This window comes from Mustela lutreola, chromosome 12 (genome assembly GCF_030435805.1).
Source record: "Mustela lutreola isolate mMusLut2 chromosome 12, mMusLut2.pri, whole genome shotgun sequence".
NCBI lineage: Eukaryota > Metazoa > Chordata > Mammalia > Carnivora > Mustelidae > Mustela > Mustela lutreola.
In genome coordinates this window covers 94,079,770-94,098,654 of record NC_081301.1, presented here as the reverse complement: position 1 = coordinate 94,098,654, position 18,885 = coordinate 94,079,770, and the positions used below count along the sequence as shown (strand labels likewise).

At 44.1% G+C, this 18,885-nt stretch overlaps 1 protein-coding gene across 4 annotated transcripts in view; it reads left to right on the top strand.

The window, feature by feature from the left end:
* GLIS3 (GLIS family zinc finger 3) overlaps positions 1-18,885 on the top strand; it is a 438,806-nt gene that overhangs the window by 145,178 nt on the left and 274,743 nt on the right. For 3 of the 4 annotated variants that reach the window (XM_059142789.1, XM_059142792.1, XM_059142791.1), the window contains one exon: positions 2,233-3,352. In XM_059142789.1, coding sequence (XP_058998772.1) covers positions 2,233-3,352 — 1,120 coding nt within the window. The remainder of the gene's footprint in view (positions 1-2,232; positions 3,353-18,885) is intronic. The other variant, XM_059142790.1, reaches the window with a different exon arrangement.

The window sequence follows — 18,885 nt, the reverse complement described above, 5'->3', positions numbered from 1 at the left end:
GTGTTAGATGTTTGAGAGTTCTCTCTTCATATTATTGCTGTCATGAAGAGAAGATAGGCTTTGCTTTCTGAAAGTATATGGTAACTGTCTTAGAAGACAGATGTCTGAGGAGTTACGGGGACGTGGCAGTGTGGGGTTATGATCAGATTTAAATCAAGCCATACTTAGATGTAATTGGGGAAAAATAAGAAATATCTCTCAGCAATAGAACAGATGAACATGTTGCACTGTAGGCTGCCCTCAAACTAGATAATATAATTTTACATGCAGAGTATATGCAGGCGGGTAGAATACTTTCTGCCTGAAATTCACCGCTCAAAAATCCGAAATGCTCCAGTATGACAGTGGCCGGGCAAATATACCGTTTGGGAATGTTCTATAAACCTTCTCAACCTCAGGGTGTAAAGCAAAGTCCGTTGTCTTTGCCTCATATATGACACGACTACTGATTTGGCTTAGTCATAAAGCAATTCCTAAATCCCCCTGAGGAAGGGACCAAAAGGCCCTTGACATCCAATCACCAGGAGCCTTCAGCTGAGCTCTGCAGGGATGGCTGCCTGCTGTGGGTGTGCCGGGAAAATAATTGGAAGTATCCACAGGGAATTAAAAAACAGATGGTTCAGAAACCACTTTGGGGCTTGCAACACGACCTCAGCCCTAATATAAGAATGGGGATGGTGACAAATCTGTGTCAAGGGCAACTGGATGTAAATTCTTGCTGTGTTTGTCATTGGTAAACATTACTTCACTCGGTGGAAACATCACATTGGTAACAGTGTTATCTATCCCCTTATACTGTGCATTTGAGAGTTGGGGTGTTTTCTGAAACCTGGTGCTTGCAGGAAACAGTGTTCCCGGCTTCCATTTTGTGAGAGGGAGTAAGAGGAACGGATGGGACAAGAAAAATTCTCTTTGCCCTCCGCTCCCTTGCAACAGGTTTCTGAATAACAGCTGGAGGGAGTGAATGAGTTCATTCCTGGGAAGATAGACATTCTGTTTAATATTTTGTTTTGGTTAATTAATTAATTTATTTTTTGGTTGGAAAAAAAGATCTCTGTAGAAAGCCAGTGCAGGCACATATGCGTAAACTGGGTTTTTCTGATCCGCACCATGTCTGAGTTGGGAAATGGAGCTTAATGATAGCTAGCCTCTTTGTGACAGATTGACATCCAAGGGATGTAGCTTTTCCTTTCAGTGATTTTTAAGGCAATGATGTCATAGTAAAGCAAGGTGAGTTTTAAAGTGTTCAGACTACATCATCACAGGCCATTTTGATGTGCAGGTAAATCTTGGGTATGCAGGTAAATGTGGCACATGCTTTGTACAGGGTATGGAGAACAGGAGCCGAATCACTGCAAAAGTGAACTCCTAAAAGGGAAAGATCTCTTCTTAGTCCAGAGCTGCTCTGATTCAGTGCAAGAACACGAGGAAAACCCCAGACTAGCAAGTGTAATTAAACCCTGCAAGGCCCAAACGTATTATACCCCATACGCCTTGATCTCAGGCTGTCATTCTCTTCTGTATCACAGCTCTATTTTGTATGTATTTTTTCATTTCCTGGTGTGATTTGATGCTATGACTGAGTGCTGACTGAGTTACTATCTTTTAAAGAAATCTTTAGAATTCCTTATCATGAGTGAAATGAAGTTGTGAATTTATTATTGGATCCCCTAGATGACCCTTTGACTTGGAGGATATACTTTTTTTCAAATTAAGCATTGGTTTAGGTTTTACTTAACTGAATAGATTTTGCTCAAAGGCTGAGGCTCTGTTTAGACTTATAGTCCCTGCAATGCCTATTTGTAATACACTGTATACCATAAGCACTTACTAAATACTTGCTTATTCACTTTGCCATGACGGGCAATTAGAGACTCCCTGGTCTCTAATTCTTCCCCCACAACATTAAAAAAAGATATTTAAAAATAAAGCAAGGACTATTTATTATCATTAAAGTATTAAGATTATTTATAACAATAGATCTTTTGTTTTATTATTCCAGTGAGCATTAGCCCTATTGTCCCTCTTGGTAAAATGTTATTTACCTGGAACTAAAAGCCTTGGGTTTTATCTTAGCCAAAGAATGTGTGTTTAGCCGAGAATGTAATTAGGGGAAATACTTAAGGGATTGTCAATGCAGTGTTCTTTTAGCTCTTAAGCAATCCATATCCTGCTAAAATGTTTGTCTTTTTTTTCTTTCTCCCCACCCCCCCAACCCGGCTGCTGTTCCAGGTCCCTTATTTCTCGTGAGTCTTTAGCATCCACAACTTTGAGTCTGACAGAAAGTCAGTCAGCCTTGAGTGTGAAGCAAGAGTGGTCTCATGGCTACAGGGCTCTCCCGTCGCTGTCCTCCAGCCACAGCTCCCAGAACGGCATTGATCTAGGGGACCTCATTAGCCTTCCTCCTGGGACAGCCATGTCCAGCAACAGCGTCTCTAACTCATTGCCGTCCTACCTTTTCAGCATGGAAACCAGCCATTCTCCTTACCCTAGTCCCCGGCACTCATCGGCCAGGTCCCACTCAGCCCGCTCCAAGAAGAGAGCGCTGTCTTTGTCCCCACTGTCCGATGGCATCGGGATAGACTTTAATACCATCATCCGCACGTCGCCCACGTCGTTGGTCGCCTACATCAACGGGTCGAGGGCCTCCCCGGCCAACATGTCCCCCCAGCCCGAGGTCTATGGGCACTTCCTGGGGGTGCGTGGCAGCTGCATCCCCCAGCCGTGCTCGGTGCCAAGCAGCCAGAAGGGTGTGCGGGTGGCCAGCGGTGGCCTGGCTCTCCCGGTCTACGACGAGGACAGCGTGCTGGAGTACGAGCGCATGCAGCAGCTGGAGCACGGAGGCCTCCAGCCGGGGCTGGTCAACAACATGGTGGTGCAGCACGGCCTGCCCAACCCCGACAGCCAGCCAGGGGGCCTGCTGAAGACGGAGCGCCTGGATGATTTCCCGGGTGGCGCCCTGGATCTGCCCCATGAACCTGCTCTGCCTCCCCTGCCCCCGCCTCCCCAGGGCCCGCCGCCCCCCTACCACTCTCACCCCCATCTGCACCACCAGGAGCTGGTAGCCCGTGCCCAGCCGCTGGCCCTTCCCCAGGCTGCCTTGGAGGAAGACGGGGAGATGGAGGACATTGGGGGCAAACACTGCTGTCGCTGGATCGATTGCAGCGCCTTGTACGACCAGCAGGAGGAACTGGTGAGGCACATCGAGAAGGTTCACATAGACCAGCGCAAAGGTGAAGACTTCACTTGCTTCTGGGCCGGCTGTCCTCGAAGGTACAAGCCATTCAACGCCCGGTATAAACTGCTCATCCACATGCGAGTCCACTCCGGGGAGAAGCCCAACAAGTGCACGGTGAGTCTCCCGCTAACGTTCACAGGCTTCGGCGAGGTGCGTGGCATCTTCCAGACTTGGCCACGAGTCAGGGGACATTTTCTTCTTTGATGGGATTTGGATACTAGGGGTTCTAGGTATCCCTGAAATTTGGCTTCTTTTTAGCCCCAGGATAGGAGAGATTTCTTTAATCTTTGGCGGCAGGGCCCCGCTCCACTTCTAGATTCCCTTCTGCAAATGTACATGATCCATACCGTCAGGGGAGGCTGATCTGCCACCCTGTCCAGAATCTTGGAAAATCCACGGGTGCCAGGCGCCAACTTGAAGTTGCTGAAAGGCGCAGGGCCGAGGGACACACTGCACTCGCAGCAAGCGTGAGCTTTTTTCCAAAGCAAATATTCAGGGATTTTTCCTTCCCTCCAATAACTGGGCTAGGATTGGGTTTGGAGGAGGGGTAGTTCTGATATTTGGAAAGGAACTCACACTTAGCAACTTGGCTGATAAAAATGTTGCTACGTACACCCACACGCTTGTACACCGCACACTCTGGGGTTTTAAGACTAGTTAATGATTTATAGGCAGCATAAAAACACCCAGGGGATCCCACAGGGGCAGGATCTCACAGGATCTCACCAAATTTTAAGGAGAGCAAATTTGGTGGGAAAGTGTAAGGAGAATGAACCGAGAGGGGACTGTGCCTTGGGTGTTGAAGGAACTGGGCAAGGGGTCCGTTTCTCCCCTGCCTCCCCTTTCCGCATCGATCCTGGAACTTGCCTCTGTTTCTTGGCAAAAATTGCTATTTCTGAATAATAGGGCTGCTAAACGATTTTGCAATCATTTCACACCTAACAGAAACCCTCAGGGTTTACAAGCAGGACATCACCCTTGGGATCACAGGGCAGCTTTGCACAATCTCTGACAGCCCGCTTAGCTCTGGGAAGAAGACGAGCATGTGTTTTCTATTACTTTAGATGGACAGGAACTTTGCTTTCAGAGTTCAAATCTGAGAATTATAGGTACTCCCTGGATATTGCATATGCTACAGATCACTGAATGTGTGAAACATATCAATCATTTTGCAAAAGGACTTAGTCAGGTGGTGGTCCCCCGGCCAGAGTCCCTTCTTACTCTAGTATGTCTTGACAAAGAAGCTGGGCCATGTTTATATTTGACTGTACATCGGCCAAGTTGTCTGATTTATGTGAAAGCAGAACAAATAGGTTGATAGCTATAATGTGGGTATTGGAAGCACTTTCTCACTATCCAGTAGGTATTTCTGAAAGACTCCCCAGAATTTCTGGTGGAATGAAGTTGCATTTCTTGCCGTTACCTTGTGCCCCATGTTGTGATTTTTCTTAAGCAAAAGCAGAAGCTGGTACATTGTGAGGATGCCAGGTTATATGACTGAAGGGAATAATTACATTTCAGACGGCAAAACCTTCCTCTGTCAGTAAGGCTCTGCATTCAGAACGCCAGGAAGAGACAACCAATAGAAGGCAATTGCACTTTGGAACACACGGGTCCGTTGCCGGCAGGAAAGACGTTCAGTCTCTGAGGGAAAACAGTCCAACCTTTTAGTTCTGACTAATCCTGGCTGAAAATAGTTTGCTGGATTTGGCTTTACTGAAATAAACATAAAGGCCTGAATTATCCAAAACATTTTTTGCGTTGCAAAATTGATTTTTGTGCAATAGGATTTCCCCATTTTCCCACTGTTCCCAGACTTTGCAATGGCATATAACTTTATAAAGTTGACTTTTGCTAAAGTGCAGGAGGACTATTAAAAATAGAAATATTTCAGTGAAAGAATAAGCCGAGAGGTGATTAGTTGCAGGGCTCTGCTTGGCTTTGCATTGCATTATCCAGGATGGGTATGGGAGGTGATTTCTTTCTTTCCTAGTCTGCCTCCTTCCCACTTCTGGATGGAATCTGTAAAACTCAGATTGCTGGATATAACAGCACATCAAATCTAGACCTGCAAGGTGTTAAGTGACACATGTTATAGTGCAAATGTATTTATATAAAACAGGATTTCTTAGGAGCTGACTAATGCTGCAGTTCTAGTCTTGGGACTGTATGTTTTTCGCAGGAAGACACCCATTTTCATAAAAAGCCTACATAGTGGGAGCATTATGTCTTCTAAAACTGCTGCATTGCCACACGGTGTCTGCTTGGTTTGTAGGGTTAGAGCTAAGAGGCGTCGCGCGATTGTGCTGTGAGGGGTTAGCAGCCCCCACGTTGTAGTCCCGGGAAAGAAGACACTGTACTTCACGTAGATGCCTATCTGAAAAGACACACTTTCTGCCTTTCGTAAAACCGATCTTTACACTCTTGGAATCCAGACACAAAGCATTGTTAAAACGGAAATATGTCATCTCCTGCTGCTTTGAAATCTGGTGGTAGTTGATGCAAAGCTCAGGATCACTGCCGAGTGAAATGACCACATTCATCTCTTGGAGACACGAAGTGATCTTTGGTTTCTGTGGCTGTGTCACACTCAGCAGAGGCTCGGGGCATTCAGATTATAAGAGCCCGTACACTTTTGTTTCACATGTGTTTCACTGCTCTTCATCTTCTGGGAGCCGTCGTTAGAGTTAGCCTCCATTTTCACTCACTTAGCTTATTGGCCCAAGAAAGATGTGATGACCCAGTTGTGTTTGGTGACCATGACTACAGGCAGCACAATGTGCTTCTGGAAGTCCTGGTGGAAGAAGGCTGTGTGAGAGGGCCGCTCAGCGACAGCCTGCTGACGGCACAAGACTAGCGCTGCTCCATCTCAGGCCAGCGTCGGCTCCCTCGCTGCGCTGTTCCGTCTCATGCACGGAGAGCGCCTTCTCATCATCTGTGCCGCTGACGCTTCGGCCTCACCCAGGACGCTGGGATTCGGATCGCTCAGGATTCCGGGTGTCAGAACTGCGGGAGGATTGCTAATGTATTATTTGGTTCACTTACTGGAAGAAGAGAATGGTTTCTTTTCTCTTTTCCCCCCAAACAGCCCCGCCCTTCTGTACATCCCATTCTCACTCTTCTGCAGAGAGCCACGCCAGCTGCTCTCGTTCCAGGCCTGGCCCCGAGGACAGAGCTATTCCCGGCCAGCGGCAAGGGCCTGGAGAAGTAAAGGCCTCGGCAGGCAGACAGACAGACCTCAGTTAAATCAGAAACGGACACGGCAGTATTCTGTTCAGAATACCTGTGTGCACTCACGGCCGCCTACGAACTAAAGCAATTTCGAGCTGCCGAATCATTCTGTTTAGTCCTTCCTGAGCTTAGACCAACCCCAACACTGATTGAGTCTCAGAATGAACCAAAACTTTTGAGTACAGCTATGCTAAATTCTATTACGTTTTACTGAGATGATAAGGGTTCAAATACTCAAGTCAAAACAAGTCGTGGAACCTCAGATTTTGATTCTCAAACTCTGGTTTCATGCTCCTAAAAGGGTAGCGTAAAGTATAACCCCAAATTATTGCTACATACTAACCATCCCGAGCAGTATCCGTAGTAATGGTCCCAGTAGAGCGCACACGGAGATTCTTTTTACCGTAGGTCTCTTTAGCCATCAAGTTGAAGAGTGTGTGACGCCTGGGTAGCATTCCCAGAAGGTGTGTTCTGCATGAGATCAGGCCCACTGTGTCTGCCAGTACTTCTCCTGAGAGAGCCTATCTGATGGGAGCAGAGTGAGCAGAGGGACAGGGTTCCGTTGCCAGCATCAGAAACACGGATGGCTTGCCTTCGCGCACAATAGAAAGCAGTTGTGTTGGGAGTTTAGGGAGTGTTAATAAGGGAATTAGGGGGAATGCAGGTCACCACTTAAATTTTGCTTATTTTTCCTGGATGAATTTTATCCAATAGCAAAAAGGAATTTTGCAAGACTTTTACCCACCCACAGATTTTCACGAAAATGTCACTGACCAAAGACAGCTTTGAATTTTGTATGAATTGACTCATTTCTCCACAGGCATTTTGCCTGGCAAAATCTAGAGTATTTGCTTTGGCTAGAAGATCGGGCAGTTTGCTTTTTAAGTAACATTGGATTATGGAATACAAGAAAATAAATACAGAGCTGGGGCCATGTCCCATTCCTCTTTTATGGCCTGATTTATGGGTTCATGGGCCAGCCTTAACCATGTAAGACATTTCTTAAGGAAAAGTAAATTCATTGTAAACTGTGGAAGAAGTTTTTAAAATCACATCCTTCATTTTGTTATTTTGATAAGACTTGGCCTTGATGTGGTGACCACAATTATATGACCAGAAGAGACCTTAGGAAAATATTATCTAAGTATAACTATTAGTTGCCACTTCACAACCTTCAGATTGGCAACAATTAATAAATTCTCATAATGTCAAGTATTGGTGAGGATATAGAGAGTGAGGAACGGTTTAACATCGCTGGTGAGAGTAAATTGGTGTAACCACTTTGGAAAACAATTTGGGAACATCTAGTAAAGATGAAAGTGAGCGTATCTAACAAAACCCTGTCTACACTAGGGGAATTCTTGTATATAGTAGTGAGGCCACATGTAAAAAGATGCTTATTGTACCTCTGTTTCTAAAAAAAAAAAAAAACAAGGGTAAATAACTGCCCATAGATGAGGTAAATTGATAAACCATGGTTTATCCATAATGAAATATTATGAAGGAGATTAAAATTAATGAACTAAAAATCTCTATCTCTATAGACGGACAGATGGACAGATAAATATCAACATGGCTACAACTCAGGAAACAACTGAAAAAAACGAATGAACAAATTAAATTCAAAAAGGATATATACAGGATAATACAATTTATATATATTCATACACACACACACTAAGCAATATTATATAGTTGTTACAGATACATAATGACTTGGTTAAACAGTAAACTGTGGACAGAATAATCAGTAACCTTTGAAGAGTAGATACTTATTAGAAAGGACAGAAGTAAGAAGAAATGGGAGGGTTATTTTGCCTAATCTTTTTTCCAAGAGTGAGAAAACTGAAACAAATATGGCAAAATAATTAATTTCTTTTTAGCTTGATGGTGGTAATAGAGGAGTCATAGGAATCTTAAAATATTTTCTGTGTGGTGCTGCTGGTTTGAAATATTTTATAACTGTAAGTATAGATTTTTACCTAAAGATAAAAGAAAATCAATGAGTATAACACTTCCCTCTTATACATAACTTTTTTTTTTTTTTTTTTTGAGAGAACAAAGCCTGGAGAAATTAAGTAATTTTTCTTAAACTAGTAAATTGTTGGGCTGTTGCCTATTAAGCACGTGCAAGGCAGTGCTTCTCAACCTTGGCTGACATTGGAATTGCCTGAAAAGCTCTATAAAGGACCCATACCTGCATCTCAGCCCGAGTCTGTGATGTAATAGGTCTGGGGTGCAGCTTCCTGGGTGATTTTAATGCGAAGCCAAGGGTTAGAACTGGCACTTTAAAAGCTTCTGCGTGCTGACCTTGAACCCTAAGTAAGTGAAAGTCTCCTCTGTCCTTTTAGGTAAGGTGTGGGGCGTCAGTGTTTTGTAGTGAGTACGTGTTCATTATCTCCAGTGTCCTGACAATGATTAGGGTAATTTCGTGTTCCCTTGGAATAAAATTCAAAGACAAGAAAGAAGATAATTGAGCAACTCTGGTGGTGGCAAAAGGCTTTCAACCAAGGGTCCTCTTTCTCTACAGTCAATAGTCAAAGGTTGGGATGGGGCTGTGCTGAACCACGTATGTCGTCGCCACCTCCTCACCACCCGGAGTTAAAAGTGGAACTGACAAATCTGTCACGTTGTTCCCATTTTTCAAGGTAACGTAGAGTGTTCTGTCTTCCAAATACAATGCAGCCTTTCTGCTTTTAATATAAAATGATCTTCAAAACATCTTTGCTACCAGGGACATTTCTGAAGAGTTGGTAAATTACCAAAATATTGAATTTTCCCTTTTATCAAATCTGCCTGATGTGATTAAATAAATAAAATTAACATTAATATCCTCTTTGTCTCTTGAGGCTGAAACACCACCAGCGAAACATCTGGTAAAGATCAGAGAGAGTGTAGCTTCCAAGTCCGATCCCATGAGGCATCATTCTGTCAAATAGTTAATGCAAGCTCAATAATTTAAAAATAAAAATACAACTAAATTGCAAGGTTTTTTTTTCCCCCCAATGATTTTACACAAGGAAGAGATACTGGCATATTTATCTGTGTATATACACGTTCAACATACTGTAGACGTATATATGTCACCATAAATTACAAAGCCTTTAGTACAGGTAAATGCAAGCTACAGAAATTCTCATCAGATGGGGCACTGACCGCAGTCTGTAAGGCGTCTGTCAAATCGAATTTCACATCCCAAAACACAGGTTAGAAGCCTTCCATTTGGTAGTGGTTTAATTTTATTTCCCTTTAGAAGGCATTTAATCCATTTTACCTGGAGAGCTGGCCTTTCACGAACTTTGTCCTGAAAATAAATTTGTAGCAGATTTGGGCAGACGTTTCAAAGCAAATCGTGGTTTCTATTTCTTTGCCCTGCGATTCCAGGATTAATGAAAAACAATAGATAATGAGAGGAATCCTAAGAGGTTAAGCATTTGGAGGCTTTATCCTCGTTCAGCAAAATCATTAACTACATGACGGTTAATGTTCCTTTTAGTTCATATTTGTTTTGTGGTTTTACTCTAATTCCATACCCTGAAATAATGTTTTTAAAATTAGAAAGAGTCATGTGAATCTTTGCATGAACGAGCTGATTAAGGGAATGTGTTTCCAACCTTTTGAGATTTGCACACATATAGATTTTAAAGTGTGTTTTTCTTTGTTTATTCAGATCGCATCAGTATAAAATTACTTTGGCAATTTATTAGAAACGTCTTTTGTGACCTTTGGAATATTTCTTGATTACCTTTGGTTGTGTTGACATCTTTGAGTCCAGACAGAATCTGAGTGTGTGAAGTGAAAGACCAAACACATTTATTTTTCCAAAAAAGAGGTAGTCCGATTCTCTTTGAACTTTCAGAAGTGTTTTCTTCAAGCTCTGGGGAGAATGATGTGGAAAAGAGATGTTTATTTTTCTTTCCATGCAGATTTATTAGTTTTTACTCTAATTACGGAGTTGGGGCTTCTAGACTATCAATAAGACAATGAACGTTCCCACCCCAGGCAGCGGACGTGTGGCTGGCGAGCACAGGGCCTGGTGGGGAGGCCGGGCTTCCCATCTGCTCGGACTGCGGGCAGCCTGACCCAGAGGAGAGCTGGGCTGGGTGAATAGGGGTCATCACTCATCCGGGACGTTGGTGTGCGTAGGAATTTGGTGAGAAAGCGAAAGAGACCCTGTGTGTTCTTACTTTACAGTATCTCCTTGTGTTTTCTTGGGCCACAGATACTGGACTTGAGTAGGGAGAATGACTAATCCTTTTGAGGGATAATTTTAAAGAAAAAAATTAAAAAACAAACAAACAGGTAAGGGAAGCCTGGGCGGATCAGTCGGTTAAGCCACTGCCTTCGGTTCAGGTCATGATCCTGGGGTCCTGGGATCGAGCCCCACATCAGCTCCCTGCTCAGTGGGGCATCTGCTTCTCTCCACCGCCCCCACCATGCTCTCTTCCTCTTTCTCAAATAAAATCTTTAAAAAATAAAATTAAAAAAAAGTTAATTTGCTACATTGTTGAAAAATCAGAAAATAAGATGACTGGCTGTGGGCAGACAGGGGCAGTGGGTATGAGTCATTACAGCATCCTCCAAACTTGGGGTGATGGTATCATTAATTTATTATTTAAGTAGGGACACTTTTGAGACTTTTGAAAGGGGTTCTGTGTGACCGGGCTCTCCGTGTTTACCAGGCTGGTCCTGGGAAGGCCAAGGGGTATAGCTTGTCCTCCGCAAAGAGTGTACGCACTGATGTGTCCGTCCGGTCAATGCATGTTCATTCATTCTTTGGTCCCTTAGTATTAGCCATGTGCAGTGCCCTGTCGTGGGAGCTGGGGGTTACAGAAATAAATGAGACATTTCCTTGAGGAGCTTACAATCTTCTGGAGTTGATGTGTAAATAGTTAATGTACACAAGAGCGAAACAAGGGCTTTGTAAGAGGTCTGTGCAAATTGTTTTATGTGGAAACAGGGAAAAAAGCTTCCAACTGTGTTGAGTCTAGGCAGGCTTCTCGGAGAGGTGACTGTGTCTTGAAAGAAGACAGCAGTTCTCACAGAGAAGGGGAAGGACACCGTTCAAGGGGAGGACCACAGTATGGGCTGACACAGTGGCAGGAGAAGAGCGGGCGTGGGGGGCAGAAAGAGTTCTCAAGTAGGTACACGGTCCAACTCTAGGCAGAAGAGAGAAGGGAGGCTGGCAACCCGCCTTGGACCAACAGCAAAGGCCCTTTACTATCAAATAAGGCTAGTGTTCTGAAAATTAGAACCCCAAACTTAGCTAATTCGAAGGCAAATCAAATTAATACAAAGACAGAATCTCAGGAGGCAACATCACTGAGGTAGCAAGCGCTGTGCTTTCGTGCTTGGGAAATGAAACGGTGCCTTCCCCCGAACCACCTCACTGTCTCTTCAGGTTGAGAGTTTAGTACCTCGTTAGCCTGTATCTCTCGGCCTCTACCACATGAAACACAGAGTCTTCTGAGGCCAGGTGATCAGCCAGGGAAACACATAAGTGAAGACAAGCATGAAAGCATTTTCTGGGGAGAACTTGAAAGGAAAAAAATTTCTAATTCTGGGAGAGCCTGCATCTAGACCAGAGCTATTGGATCAGTTGTGTCGAATGATTAAGATGTGGACAGAGGCCGCATACATTATCCTGTGTATGAGTAGCCTTCCATTAGTTAAATATTTCCTTTTTATAATCTGTAAAGAGAGTGGAGTACTGTTAAACAGAACTCTGGATGGGTGTTCATTATGCTGAGTCTGTCAGCCCTTTCAAGATGTTGTCCCCATGCTAAGATTTACTTTGGAATTGTTTTCTGTTCAGACTGAATTAATGCAGAGCAGAGCTAAATGTTTGGGATGGTTAGAGGAGTACAAATTAAATCAGTTGTCACCAAAATGGCGTCCATTCCCAGAGGTGGTAGCTGGAATGCTGTGGAGCCAAGAGCCTCTACAGGGAAGACAGTGCAAGGAGAGACTTATCTTTTGTTTACTTGAGCGTCCTGCTCTAGCAGCACTCACCTACTTTGGGGATTGGACCTTCCAAGGTTGGGCATTTGCTTGTGTGACCAGAGAGCACAACCTAGAGCCAACCACTAGCAGAATAAGGTGTCTGGAGGGTTCCCGATGGGGCATCTGATTGCTCTTGCTCTCAAAACTTACCAGGCAGGGTCTCAGGAGTCTCTGTCCAGAATAATTTCTTTTCTGTGTTACTTGAAAGCACTTTAATGTTTAAGTTGGGGTGTGGCTATTGGGCCTGGCAATCTCTGCCCTTTAATGAGAAATGCGGCTCCTTCTGAACTCTTTGTCTTCTACTATTCCTTTCTCCCCTGCCCAGTCACAGCTTCTAGAATGAAAAGATCAAATGGCACTTTGTTTTTAGCCAAGAGAATAGACTTGGGAGTGGGGGATGAGTTTCAGTGAAGGAAAAACAGGGATCCTCACCTTAAGCAAACATGGAAACTTGTCTTGCATCTCAAGACTCTACTGTTTTCTCTTCTTCCGTCATAATTTCCATGTTGCCTCAAGGCCCCTTGCTTTGCTCCTTATGCTTCTCTCCATCTTTTCAAGTCTTGCTTTGGGGAAAGAACTTCACGAAAGATAGAATTCATACATAGAAATGGCGAATGGTTGAGAAAAGCCTCAGTGCGCTGGCCCTCCCAGGGGTAGCTACATTTTTCCTGGGAAGGAAGCAGTAAACCTCTCTCTTAAAGGAAAACTCCTTCAGGGAAATGGGAGGGGCAAGAAAATAAAGTATGTTACCAACTCAGAGCTACTGGATTACTTTAATCCACATTGTAGCCCTGAGAGCAATGTAATTTATGGAGTTTGAGGTTTATATTCTGTCCTTTCTACTACATACTCAAAGGGCATTATTCCCCTTTGAGTCTTGCCCGCAGTGCCCGGCTCAGTGATTAGATGAACAGATAGTAGACCTCAAATGTGTATGCATACATACTTGTCTATTATCTCTATGTGTGTGTGTAGATATGTATATGTGGGTGTATAGATAGATATCTGTATATCTGCCTACTTGAAGTTAGGTGATGAATACATGGAGATTCATTATTCTGTTGTTACTGCTTATGTGATGATTTGAAATTCCTCAAAATAAAAAGCTAAAAATAAATTAACTACTTTTTGAATTATAAGAAACAGAGAAGGGTGGGTTTTCCCCCCTCTAACACCTCAGGGAATGGTGCCAACCATTTTTTGCCCTATGGGTAACCCATGTTCCACTGACCTAAAAACAAATTTTTTTTTTTTTTTCATTGCTCTTGAGGGCTCTGAAATCAGTCTGCTTGCAAATAAGATGGAGAGAGAACTCCGAGGCCATAACATGATATTTAAAAAGGCAAATGCTACCTGCCTCCTTAGCACAGTAGGCAGCTCGTCAGTCTCATAAAAAGGCAGCGCGCGTCAGTCTCAAAAAAGGCTAACAAGGAAGCGTGATTATAATATGTGAAGATAACCTAACTTCTGTAACAGACAGTCTCAAATCTCAGTATGTTGGTATGATAAAAGTTTCTTTCTTACTCATGTTCTAATACAGCTTGTGATCATACACAGTGACTCGGGATCTGTCAACCTAATGGCTCTGCCGTTGGAGTCCAGGGTGAAAGATAGGATGTTGAGGATTGTGCAGAAAGTTTTAGGAGCCGGGTCTGAAAGTGACACATTTTACTCTTGCCTGCGTCATGTTGGCCAGCACGCAGTCACATGACAACAGCTAAGTGCAAGGGAGCCTGGGAATTGTGGTCTTTCTATGTGGTGTAGGAGGAAGTTAGACACAGATTATGTACCTACTAGGGGGGGACCAGAAGTGCCCCTCCTGCTCACTGCTGACTTATTCTGGTTCTCTATGTCCCCTTGAAAAGAAGGCACATTTCAGTTTTGATCTTTGAGCTTTCCGTGAGGGGCGATCCTGTGTCATCAAAGTGGTTTTCTTAAAGAACATTTCTTTTTTCTTATCAGCGCTGGCTCCTGTAACTTGCTTTTCAGCTCAGTAAGTCTTTCTCAGCCCAACCATTTTTTTATTTACTCTCCAAGGATTCCATCGCCATACAGTCACCACTGCTGGGAAAACTCTTGTTATCTCGAGTGAATTACTCAGTTTTTCCCACCTTGTCCAAATTACATGTTCTTGGTGCATAATTCCCCACTTCTCATCATCTTTCTAAGTCATGAGGATGTGATGTCTCCATGTCCCACAGGCACTCACCCTTGAGGGAGATCTGCCCATTATCAAGGGCAAGGTCATAAATGAATCACCAAGAGATCCACCATTGTGAACAGAAATTTGATGTGAAGGGCTATTTTACTAAGACCCTGAAACACAATATTCCCCATCTGTTCATAAAGTAGCTTATTTGGTACACACAGTGTGGTCATAAATGCTCTTCTCTTCTCTGAATGCTTGCTTTTGGTCATGAACTGGCCCGCAGTCAAGGAAAAAATGACAGTGTGCCTCTGTGGACGCCTTTGGTCCATTTCCATAAAGATATTCAAGCAAAATGAAATTGCCTGGCTCTTTATAACATGTCCTTTAGTGTGTTTAAGCTTGCAGAACTACCCCCAAGGATGACAAATTGTAAACATCATGCAATACCACAGCCCAGGTTCAAGGCCTGTCTCAGTGTTCTGCCGACGTTCACCCATCCTAGAAACGTTTAAAGTGTCTTAGGAAAATGAAGCTAGGTAAACAAGCTTATCGGGAGCGACCATAAAAAAAAATTATTGATTCTAATTAGGAGGCGTCACCTATACAGAAACAAAGCTGCTTTTGTGTGGTGGAAAGCCTACCTGTTCTCTGAAACACATGGAGTGCTTTCCAGTGGCTTTAGATAATCAGGCTGGCAATGTTTCAGGGCCCTGACCTTTTGGCCCATCTCAAGTGATTCAGCTGCACTTGTCGAAACTTGTCGAAGGTGTTGGTGGGAGGTGTACCGGGATGCAAGTTGTTACATAGCTGTGACAGGGAGACGGACGCTGTTTTTCTCTGAAAACTCCAAACCACAGCATGAACGGAGGTGAGGAGTGGTCAGGTTCTTGGGGCAAGGAGTGAGTTTTTGTCATGACTCTAGCCGTCTGCCAGCCCTGCACGTTCAGCCCCCGCTGGTGAAGACTCAAGGCCGCCCGTGCTGTCTGCGTCAGCCTGCATCCAGGGGCTTCTGGAAGGCACGCTCTCGGCGGTCACCCCGGTATGAAGCTGGGTCCGGGGCATGGCGCCTCTGATGGCATTGGTCCGGGAGGGAGCTGTATAATTTGAGCAAATCATGGAGAAATCACTCTAATTGCCTACTCCATTGAGGTAGTAAATCAAAATCAACAGCTGTGTCACTGTCACTTTCCCCGAACTCAGAATTTCAGGAAAAAAATGAATTTCACTAGACCACAGGGTCAGGAACATAGATCTTGGTAAATCAATGGGCATTTAGTTTAAAATTAAGAGTCCATATTGACCATGTGCAGTGTCAGTGATTTATTTCCAAGGAAGAGTTTCATAAAAGGCATTTTTAGTTGCCTGATTGCACTTTTCCTTCAAAGATTGGCTTGCTAATTACCATCAGCGAGTAATAGGGGATGACACACACACACACACACACACAAAAAAGGCAAAAAAAAAGCCCATTGTGTTCTGCAGGAATGATGCTGCCAATTGTCTTGACAGGCTCCTGCTGCACCTGTCAAACAGCTGTGCCTGGGAATGAAATTTTGAAGCTGCATTCTCACTTAGCCAAGATTAGAACAGGCTTAATTGAAGGTGTCTACAATGAGGGGACAGTAAAAAATTCTTTAGATACAGAATTCATGCATTTCTAAAAACCTTATACTGACCATCTCTAAGACACTTTACTTTTGTTCTGTCCCTCATTTTTTATTCAGAGAGTTATTATTTATCACAGAATCTTGATTCTGTGCCATTGGCTTGATAAAGGAAAACTGTGTTCATATGGAAAAAATAATGTTATTTTTATCATTGTTTCACTTAAAGATCTGTTAGATATTTAAGTGTTTAGTTTATATTTACATTTTAATGCAGGGTTGTTCCTCTGCCTACAGGTGTGCATGTTCTCTATGGTCTCTAAAAGTGATCCTCAGGTCTCAAAGAGAAAGAAAGATCGCTGATGACTTTCTCTCTTTCCCTCATTCAACTACTTACTGAGCAACTATTTCATGCCAGTTACTCTTTTAGGCCCTGGGGACATAGCAGTGAACAGATTAGACCCCAGACTCTCTGTCCTCTTGAGGCTTCTGCTCTAGAGGGGGAGATAATAAGTAATGCAGATATCTGGGAGAAGAACATTTCAAGCAGAGAGAATAGCAAGTGCAAAGGCCCTGAGGCAGGAGGGTTAGCCTGACACATTCTAGAAACATCAAGAAATCAAGGGTGACTGGAGTGGAGTAAACAATTTGGAGGTAGAAGAGAAGGTGAGAGGAAAAAATGGAGGCTGAATTGTTTAGGGCCTTGTGAGCAGGGAGCTTGATGTGGGACTCGATCCCAGGATCCTGGGACCATGACTTGAGCTGAAGGCAGACACTTAGCTGACTGAGCATACAGGTGTCCTGACTTATGTTTAATATGGTTACTGGGTGCTGTGTGGGGAGCATAATGAAGTGGAACAAGAAGTAGAAGCAAGTAGACCAGACTTGTGTGAGGAGGGTCACTGCAGTCGCGCTCTCTCTGGTCTCCCTGCTTGTGTCCAATGGTGGGGGCCGGCATTCTGGCTACCGGGCAACAACCGGACCTGATAGCTTTCCCAAGAGGCTGGAAATGGAGCGTGGGATACAGGAGGGTCGTGGTGACTCCAGGGCTTGGCTTGCATGTCTGCAAGGATGGGAATTGCCTTTAACTGAGATTGAGGTGATTTGGGGAGGTTTGGGGAGGAAGCAGAAAGTTGTTCATTTTAAGGAGCCTGTGATGAGTCCCAAATGGCAAGTCTGGAGATAAGAAAAGTCTGGACTGGTACAGCTTTGGGGTCACCTATGTATTCATAGCACTTAAGGTTATGAGATGGGGTGACCAGATTTAAAGTGAAATGAGAAGCAGAGTCATAGAAAAATTGATGTTTGCATTTCTGGGTTCCATGAGGAGTAGGTAAAAAGAGTGGTGAACTCTTCTCTACCAAATACCTTGTCTCTCCTTTCCTCTCCTTGGTTATGTCGCCCTATCCACCTCCCATGGACCTACAAGAATTTTAAGGAGCCGCTGAAAAAGACAGCGTTGAAGAGTTTGTTCCAAGTGGGCCTGCCATTGGCACAGCTGCGTCTATGTCTCCAGACCAGAAGAAAGGCAGACAGAAAAATTGGAGGTTATGTCTCAAGACAGTAAGCAGGTTTCTGCCGTCATGGTTTTATGCTTTTGAATTGGCGTTTGTGACGGGATATGTGTATTTTAGTTCATATAGAACGTAAGAGCCTGGGAGCAGAGACACCCTGCGTTATAGTATTAAGTCAGTTCTGCCACTGGGGTGCCGTTGAGGTGACCAGTGACCAGGAGTCCGGGAACAGCCCAGATGACTTCTTGGTCAGTGTGCACTGAAGCAATGGGTGGTGTGTTTTCTACCTTTCCAACAGTGAGATGCTGAGGCTCTGTCCTTTACTCAATTAATTTCTCCGTGAATTGAGGGTATCTTGTGCTCCTAGTTGCATCTCCTCGGGTGCTTGGCTGACCTCCACGTCGGGAGCCTGCTCCTTGAATGTCTCTGTCAGTGTGAGGAGGGGGAGAAGGAAATCACTCTCAGCTGGAGGCTCAGGGGTTTGACTCAAGTTCACATCCTAAATGTGTAAGTTGTGTGAAAGGCTCAGGGACTCTGCTCTTGGCCCCTGAAGCCCAGTGAGCCAGTGAAAATAATTTTCATTTTAAGATGACACAGTTACATTTCTTCTTACTACAGAAGCAGCTTCATGAGAAACCTTTTGTGTACCATGTATTGGGCTTGTTTACTGTGAATTGTGATAGCTAGGGAACAAAACCTTATACTTTAGCTTCTGGAAAATTTTATGACGTCCATCTTGATGGCAGTAAAACTTGACTGGCTCCAGCGGGGTGCCTCTTTTGTTTTACTGAACTGTTAGGTCACGTCTACATCCAGAGAAGGGATAGGGACTTTTCCCCTCTCTTTACATTTAATTTGGCCTCTTGTTACCTCCCATCTCCCCTCCATCTTTCTGGCACACACTCATTTCTTTTGTTTTTTCTTTCTTTGCAGAGCTGTCGAGGGTAATTGCAAAGAGCAATGGAACTCGTGCTTGAAAGCTCTATGTGTGTGTGTGTATTTCCATCCAGTGACTGTGGAAGAAAGCATGTTCAGTGCTTGAATATTGGAGTCTGTGCCTTATGGAACTTCTGTCTGCTAGAGGCACTGTAGCCAACTGTCCTGTCCTGCTAGTCAGCACAGGGCCTCACATCTTTGCACTGTGGA